General features: G+C 36.5%; 1 protein-coding gene across 1 annotated transcript in view; it reads right to left on the reverse strand.

Moving 5' to 3' along the window:
- AUH (AU RNA binding methylglutaconyl-CoA hydratase) overlaps positions 1–9,511 on the reverse strand; it is a 159,515-nt gene that overhangs the window by 85,586 nt on the left and 64,418 nt on the right. The window contains exons 5-6 of the mRNA XM_018556669.1: positions 6,562–6,654; positions 3,523–3,579 (exon numbers count right to left, since the gene is read on the reverse strand). Of these exons, the coding sequence (XP_018412171.1) occupies positions 3,523–3,579; positions 6,562–6,654 (150 nt within the window). The remainder of the gene's footprint in view (positions 1–3,522; positions 3,580–6,561; positions 6,655–9,511) is intronic.

Genomic DNA, 9,511 nt, shown 5'->3' on the forward strand with positions numbered 1-9,511 from the left:
GGTCCCAGCACAGAACCCTGAGGCACCCCGCTAATAACACTAGCCCAGTCTGAAAGGGCGCCATTTATTGATACTCTCTGTACCCGTTCCTTTAGCCAGTTCTTTATCCATGTACACACCCTTCCATCTATGCCCATAGCTCTTAGCTTGTGAAGTAAGCGTTTATGAGGTACCGTATCAAAAGCCTTAGCGAAATCCAAATATACCACATCCACAGACCTCCCTCCATCCAGATCTCTACTTACCCCCTCGTAAAAAGTCAGTAGGTTAGTCTGACAGGAACGGTCTTTCCTAAACCCATGCTGATTATCACTAACTATACCATTAGCCTGAACAAATTCTACTAAATAGTCCTTAATCATTCCCTCTAGCAGTTTGCACACTACAGATGTAAGACTAACTGGCCTGTAATTCCCAGGTTGGCATTTTGCCCCCTTTTTGAAAATTGGAACTACCGTAGCCCTCCGCTAGTTGGCACAAGACAACAGGCTGTGCTTCAGGAAGAGAAATAAAGTAGTAGAGAAGAAATCCATGTTATCTTGTGTGGTGAAAGTGATGTCCCAAAAACATCATTAACCTAGTGCCAGCCTTATAGTGAAGCTAACTGCCATTCCTCTTTATTGACAAGCAAACCACCTATTTAGCACATTTGCTACACTAGTTATAGTATAAACAGCTTTTTTTTTACCCCTATCAGTTTATATATGTAGAAACACTGAGAATGTATTAAAATAACATATATTACAATAAATCATAATTACACCTAATAGTGCAATTTTTAAGCCATGGAAGTTGTGTCACAGATTTAAACAAAGTCCCTAAATGTTAAAAGGAAATTTTACATTTCCAATTTGTTTAAATACCTGCTGAGTCACTGACTTAGAATAGGTATAAAGATAAGATGTTCTGACTTTACTGACTGCATACTTTTCTTTAGGTCATTCAGCTGTCATGCTAAATGATGGCATTAGATAGTGTGGGAGCTGATGCACTCCCTGCTCTGCATACCTCCTGGCCTGGGTTTCTAAAAGCCATTACAAGGAACAGATATACGTCCATAGGCAAAAGCCATTATAGTAAAGGCTGGTTTTTCTATTGTTATGGTATATGATTCTCTCCAAACTCTGTTTTGTATAGAGCCATGTGCCACATTTGGGTGTTCTTAGAGTTCTGCTTGCATCTGAGCTGGAAACATTACTATGTGATCAGGTTTACTATCTTCTACCTGCTCCTAATTTTAAAACTCAAATATATGGTGTTAAGCACATTTGTGCTTTTCACATCTTGTTATTTGGCAGCTGGTGATGGCAACTGTTGAGAATTCAAATGAACCTTTTTATTCTTTTCTTAAATACATTCTTCAACTGCCTGAGAATAGTATTTATTAGTGAGTGTATTACATAGGTTCACAAGTCTCCTATGGTACTCAGAGCATACAGTGTGCCAACATTCTGCTCAATGGCTTTGGTATTCAGATGCACATTTGACATTCAAGTAAACTGCATGTTCCTGGAGCTACAGATACTACCTGATAACAGTATGTGGTTAACACCTATAATGATGGTATATAGCATATTAATTTTTTTTATCGTACATACATTGTTTTCTCCACATTTACATGCAGAACAAACTACCCAGCAAAAACGACAGCTACAGGGGTTGTGACAAACCACACAACACTGTTGAGGGTGCTTACAATGGTTGGCTTATATTCAAAAGGTTTAAGCTTCTAAGCTATTACAGCAAAAGTTTTTTGTTTGCAAAAAGAGTTAGTTGGAGTTAGTGTTACTTTGTTGGTCACTTACTTAAAGTCCATTTAGTATAGCACAGTAAAACCTTCTTAAATCAGAAGGCATTAACATGTCTCATTCCATCACGTCCCAAAAAAAAGAGAATTATTCATCACTTTCGGACAGTGGGATATGTGATGGAATCAGACATGTGAATACCTTGGTGGCAATTTACCATAGCAATTGCGAGTGTTTGAACTTGCACGGAATATATTTGACGCACATTGCACCAGATTTATGATGCTAGTGTAATGTCTGTTCATAAATGAGGTTAAATAGACTCCAGGAAAGAAGACTCGTAACTCCAGGCAAAAAGCATAACTGAGCTTCTTGAATAAGTAGTCATTGGGACTTCATAAGTTGTGATTGTTTTCTTAGGTGATGCTCCAGTTTCAGACAGCCGCAGAACAATTGCAGATGAAAACAGGCGCAAAACACATGCAGTTCTGGAAAAGTAGTGCAAGCTCTGGTCAAAACAGGGGCGCATGTTAAAAGAAAGATTTGCACATAAAAAAAATTATCCAAGAGGCTAAAACTGTCACAATTGCTTTAATAAATTCCCCTCCTTGTGTTTTAAGAAGGCTTTACTGTGCTATGCACTGATTTGGTTGGAGGGCCATTCTCACCATAACCTTAATGGGTATACTTGCTATTAAAACCTAAGAGTACCCTGTCTCCAGGGGGACAACACTTCGCTGCATGTTCACTGCAGAATGATGTTGTCATCCTATCGACAGATGTAGAAACATAGGATAGTTGTGCCTAACGCCTCACTTAGTATGAATAAAATATAAAGTGCCCAATGCTAAAAACTACTGACCCAGAGATGAAGATGATGGATACATAGATAGATAGATAGATAGATAGATAGATAGATAGATAGATAGATAGATAGATAGATAGATAGATAGATAGATAGATAATCAATCATATATGACAAAATGCATCTGAAAAAAGAAGCTATGTTGAGCTTCTACCAACACCTGAATTAGAAATCTGTTAGGTGGAAATTTCACCTCAACATGTGCAAATTCTTGCATGATTTTTTCGAACACTGCAGTGAGTCAAAAATGGCACAACCATATAAATGTAACTCTTTTCTAAGTCTTTTCTAATTCATTTCTCTTTTGTGGATCTGTGTGTTATATACCGTATGCCATTATAGCCATTTTGTTTCATTCTGATGCTGCTTCTACAATTTAGAGGTAAGATAAATATGAGGTTTTTTAATTTACTTAGGGGTATTTTTATAAACTATTCGCAGAGGCAAAAACAAATGTTATCAGCATTTTTGTTTCCAGATGTAATGTAATATCAGAAATACACTGCATTATAACCACTAGATGGAGCTAGTGAGCATCAGAAATAAATACTTATTCCCTATGCTCCTTAGCCCCATCTACAACAGAACAAGCAATTCCGCAGGAAACATTGCTCTGTGAAATTGTTTAAAAAACACCCCTTAGTGTTTGTATTAATTACTAGCTCAGTCTCTGCTTAACTATTTGCAGACTATACTATATTGGTAGATTATCATTGCCATGTACAGGGCATCAGAATAACACAAACCGCAGATTTATACTAGGCTAGTTTTACCTATTGCTGCATTTTTTTCATAATGTAGTTTATGTAAATTATAACAATTACACCTCCTTTTTATTACAATATAAACATAAATATTAAAACATTTTACTTTTGGCATGACAATTCTTTGTAAAATAAGCAGTCCTACCTGCTCCAGGAATTATGGCCAGCTTGGTTTCTACTAGACCCATTTTAGCTGTAGAAGCTGAGATATTATACACAAAATTAAATCCACATAAAAATCAAATTACAAACTCTGAAAATAACAGTACTACACACCCACACATTTTAAATTCAAAAATTGGCACCATTTAAAAACCAACAACATTGTCCTTGTTCACTCTATTCTGTTTAGTGCATTGTCTTTAGAATTGTCCTTTAAAGTAAACCTAGGTTACTGAAGTTCCATTAAAAGACTTACATGTAACTTTAGCTACCTACATCCCAAATTTGTTCAATTACCCTAAAAAGTTTTGCAAGGTGCATCTAAATCTTTAAAGAAGAACACCAAGAAATGTTTTTCTATTTTCCCTTACAGTGGGGCTACCCCCACACTGCAATGGTTACATGCTCATTAGTGACTATGGGCTAAAATAACAAAGATATACTCACCCAAAGCTCCTTGCTGGCTGACTATCACGAGTTCCCTCCAGCCTGTCTGCCCTCCTTGCAGCATTGGAATGTTTCTCAGCGTCCTCACGTTGATACACTGTGTACAGATGTGATGAATAGACTGCTGCAGATGAGGGGCAGAGACGTTGGAAGGACCGGTCTAAGAAGAATCTAGCTCCCTGCTTTGGATGAGTACTTTATTTTTTTAACCTAGACACAAATGAGCACTTAACCCTTGCAGTGCGGGGGCAGCCTCATTGCAAAGTTTAATAAAAACAAAATTCTGGAGTTCTTTACATCGTCAGGTAAGCTGCAGTCCATACAACACAGCTAACTTCCTGGGAGTGACAAGATGGGTACTTACTCTCATCTGCTAAAGCGAGAACATTTTTATACTAAAATGAATTCCTTTAGCATGTAATAAAAATCATTACTGGAGAAGCTAAACCACCATGGTATTTCCAGGACCCATTAGGTCCTTTGTTAGGTAAAGAAGCTAAAAAATAAGCCCACTTATTAGTCATAACCCATGAACATGAGTCATAACCCATGAACATGAGTCATGTAATACAATACTGGCAAGTGGACTTCAGCCATCATAATTTTAAAATATACTCCTAGTAATTTCCCTAAAGCAGCTACTACAAGCACTATATGTAGCTACTTTATAGTATAATTTTATAAGCTCCGATAGGAAGAATGGCAGCTATATCACAGTGAAGACAACTGGTTTCCATCATGAAGTATTCATGGGAGTGACAAATATACAAATGACTGTGCATTCTCAAACTGCCATGCTATATCACTAGACTGAATACCTCATCCATTACAAAGAAGTAGAACATTCTCAAGCTGTAAGGTAATTATGCACATTTCACAAGTAAGCTTGACACTTGAGAGGTGCGCAAATATGTTTATTTTGTCTGGTGCTATCCATTGGCTTGTCTTGGCTTTCTTAGTCATGGTATAAAGTAAAATTCTGCCTATTACCTCTAGTGTGTTTAACACCTTACAGACCGATGACGGGATAGTGCCAAGGAGGCTATTAAAGTTATGGGACAAACATACCACATTCTAAAATTGTTCCACACTAAATTTGTATTTCATGCCTTGTATTTTGTGACCTATAACTCCGAAAATAAACAAAAATCCCAGACATATGATATACCCTATAAATCAGGACAAATAAAATAATTTATTATGAATTACTTTGTGTTAGAAACACTAATTATGTACACATTATTATTGCCAAAACCGTGAAAATTTGTTTTTCCATGGTTTTGTATTTTTTATAAAAAAATAAGAATTTATACATGTATATGTCACATCAAATTAAAGCCCTTTTTGTCCTTTATAAACGGTATATAATATGTGTAGGCGCAATGAATAAGGAAGATGTAAATGATGGTTAAACAAACATATAGCAAACATGGCAAAATTGCCCTGATCCCCAGGAACTAAAAAAATTTCTGAAGATGTGCCACTAAGGGGTTAAACATTATTTATAGCTTGTTTTAATATTTCCTCCAAATTTTTTAGATTTTATGAGTGCAAACCAAGTGCACATTGACGGATTGTATGGCTTCTTGTGCAGGACAGATTTATGGGAGAATAGGCACCCTAAAGTGTGTTCTCCCAGTAAAGAGTGCTATAAGGGTCAAATAAAAACTAACCACTAGACAAAAATGTGTCCATGATCTATATGGCCCTATGTTATGGAGATGAGGAGAGAGGAAGATATTTTGTATCCCTAACACACTCCTTGTCCTAGGGTGACCGCACTGTGAGCGAGCATCACCCTAGGACAGAAAATGTGATACTTGTGAAAACACCAGGAAAAAAGCCACAAAAAAAGGAAACTAAAGCAGCCACCACATGTACAGAACAAGTAAGCTGCAGTTTATTAAATTTTTGTTCTTGGGTTTAGATACATTTTAAAATATAGCTAAAATGGATGAATAAAAAGTAATACATCAGCTTTAGTAAATAAGTGCATGAGTCAATAATCAAGTGATAATATTCACTCATATTGGCGGTAAAACAGAAGGATATGGTGCAGGCATTTCCTGGTGTGAAGAGATTATCGTTAAGAATCTCCATTTAGAAAAAAAAAAAACTTTTATGTTGTTAATTCTTAAACTTGATTTATTTGTTTTTGACCTGAGGCAGTAAAGCAATGGTTTGATCACAGATCTCATGGAGCAGGTATACAGTAGATCTGTTGGAGCAGCTGATACAAATACTTATTTATAAGGGAGGGGGAACAAGGAAATTATGAGTAAGGATTTTTTCAGTCAGATGCTATGTTCCTTTTATTGTTTGCTAAATTAAGTGCTAATGATTATTTCCCCATATGAATAAGCATTTTTTTTAAGTGTTTGAAAAACCATATACTTTTTCTACATGCCATGGTCAGTCCTCACTTTTACTTTCTATAAAAAATAAAACAATGATAATAAATCTTAATTTTTAAAACAAAACTAGCTATATAAATAAAATATATTAAAAATAAATATAATTAAAAAAAAAACATTTGCCATCTATGGTTAAGAAGTAATTCTGTAACTGACCTTACCTGCTACTATGATGTCAGTGGCTAAAGCCATCTCTAGGCCTCCCCCTAGAGCTGCTCCATCCAAGGCAGCGATGGTTGGCATTGGAAGGTTTGCTAAGGAAAACAAAGTAATAGGGTTACATATTAATAGCCACAATCAGCTGAAAAATAATGTATCAAATAAAGCTTAGGGGACATTCCACATTCATTGAAAACATTGTTAGTCATACTAAACATGGCTATGAATTTAATGTGAAGTAATCAATGTGTCAGCCTCTCATTGCTCAAGAATGCCAAACTGTGCTGGATGCGTCAACTATCGTACTATAATTTAGTATATTAAATGCTCAGGTCAGAGTGATCACACTACAATCAGTAAAAACCTTTAAACCAGGAATATACACAGAAAATAATATACATATCTACAACAATGGTACTTTGCCATTCAACTTTCCAAAACAATCTTAGAAAATGTATTTCTTAAATGAATATGTTCTACTTGTTATGCTTAAAATAAACAATATATACTGTATATGAATATATATGTTTTTAAACTTAAATGTCATTGTTATGGATCTAAAAAAAACTGTCCATCTGCCAGTGCATGCCCATTTTATAGACAGATTGCATTCCATCCTTTGTCAACAACCACCCCCACTAAGCAGTTTTACTTCAACAATTTTGATGACTGTCACCATAATGGTACCCAACAGTTTGTAGCAGTACAGTGATATACATTAAAAAAAAAAAAAAAGCAACCTGAATTTTAAGATGGTGAGGGTAGGCATTGCAGCAGACAACCACAGACCACAAACTATAACTTTTTTAATAAACTCATCACTGTGTGCTCCTTTCTATATTACAGTCCAGCTCATTCTTTCTACAAACCTACTAGGTTCTCACCTAGCACTTTATCTGAGACATCTACGTTTTTGCTATAAAGGGGTGTAATAAGCCTGGTCCTATTTATATAATCATTTTTAATCATTAATTTGTAAACCAGCAATTATTTTTTAATGTATAAATAAAAAAAAGTGAAAACAGAGAAGATCTATATATTCCACAGGAAAAAAATAGCAGTGGTTGAAGATCTCAAATGCATGGAGAATTTGTCCCGAGTAAATAGATACCAAACATGCAAAGCTTAAAAACCGTGTGTGTTTATGAAACGGCAAAAAAATGTACCCTAAAATGTCTATAGGTGAGGCTTTAAAACCTGTACAGGTCATCAGTTTGGAGTTAACCATGAATATTGGCCCTAGAATTGCTCTCACTCTGTTGTTTTTTGTACACCTGACGTGTTTGCGTTAGCAAGTGTGTGTACGCAGTGTGTGTACATAACTTCATTGCCATCACATAGGGTGCTCACATTGGTGGCAGTGAAAGGGTTAAACTGAATGTTCAATCAGGTTTTAAAACTTTTTTTCATTAAAAAGAAATATTGCTTTTTAGGTACAAATACAGAGGTTGATGTGTTATAAAATACTTTGTGAACCCTCAGCATATTCATATACAATGTAATTGTGCCTCAGAGACTGGTACCAATCCACGATGTGCCCTTCAAGCGTATCTAACCAAAAAACTAAAATTTTAATGCAGCTTTCCAGTCTTTAGATGTGGGGGCGGCATTAGTTTTCAGGATAAAAACATTTTCAGCAAGTGTTGATCTTGCCTCAAATGCAGTGTCCTTGTTACTTCCTTTGAGCTGAACAGAAAGCACAAACATCTTTCTTGTGTAAAATACTAGTCCCGTCAATACCATGTAATGGCGATGAACAAAGGCAGACATCTTCAAATTCCAGTCTATATTGCAAACATGGCTTTGTCTATAGATGTATAGGACAGAAAGTGAGTTATCTGCAGGATTACCAAGTGGAAAATAAAGTGAGAAAAAGCATATATACAGTAAACGGAACCTTTTTCCAAATTACACTTTAAAGTAGCATTTACTTCTAACAAAATTACCCCCCCCCCCATAAACAACTTGTTTAAATTTGGGCCCAATCACTCACAGTTTCTTACAAAGCTGTCCCCCTCTTTTAGTGCTGCTTCCACCGAACTTCCTATTGGGGAGAGAGCATGCAGGTGACCTCACATGGTGACCTCAATTGGGGTGAAGACGGGAGGAGGGGGGAGCAGGGCCATAAGCTTCATTGCTGTGTGTTTGTGCTAATGCACACAGTGCAGGGACCGTAAGCTAGGAACGCACTTGCAAGGGTGGCTCCATATGACCCTGAAATGCGATTGAGCCCCCCTGAAACAGGAAACCCACAGCAGTGAGCTTGTGACAGCTCAATGATGAAGGCATGTAAAGAAGATAAAGCAGCAGATCAGGTAAGGGCTAATGTCAGCTGCTGGAATAGTTAATAAAATGTTAGCGTTAATAACACTTTAAACATTGTTTGATTGCCAAAAGTTACTTTAAGAGCCCTTTCCCTCTCTTTTATTTGGTCTGGCTGTCACTGAATAGTCCTGTTTGCATGCAGTAGTCATGTGGCTCCTACTCTTAAAAATGATGGCTGACTCACCTGACAAGGCCTAACATGATAACTTACGTTATGCTCATCATAGAAAGGCATATATTCCCGCAAGAACAATGATGGTAAAATGACTAACCTTTCACTGCTTCAGTGCCAGACACAGTTGTGCTATTTGCCTTATGGCAACCGTATCATATGTAGGATAATTCTGAGTTTTCACTTCTATAAAGAACACTTATACAACTATAAGTTGGAATATCTCCAACTACCTGAATAGCCTGTTATCAAATTTAGGTAGAGGAAAACATGCCCAATTATCACAAGTGATGCTTGAAACTAGGGATGCGAGTACCGATATTTTTTTCCCAGTACTGTAAAAATGTGGAATAGTCTTCCACAGGTGCTAATACTAGCCAGTTTGTAGATTTCTTAACTGGTTGCCGGCTGGGCAATTGTACATAAATGGCTGGGCAGCAGTCGCATAAGTGTGG

The sequence above is a fragment of the Nanorana parkeri genome, unplaced genomic scaffold (assembly GCF_000935625.1).
Source record: "Nanorana parkeri isolate BGI_ZX_2015 unplaced genomic scaffold, ASM93562v1 scaffold246, whole genome shotgun sequence".
Lineage (NCBI taxonomy): Eukaryota > Metazoa > Chordata > Amphibia > Anura > Dicroglossidae > Nanorana > Nanorana parkeri.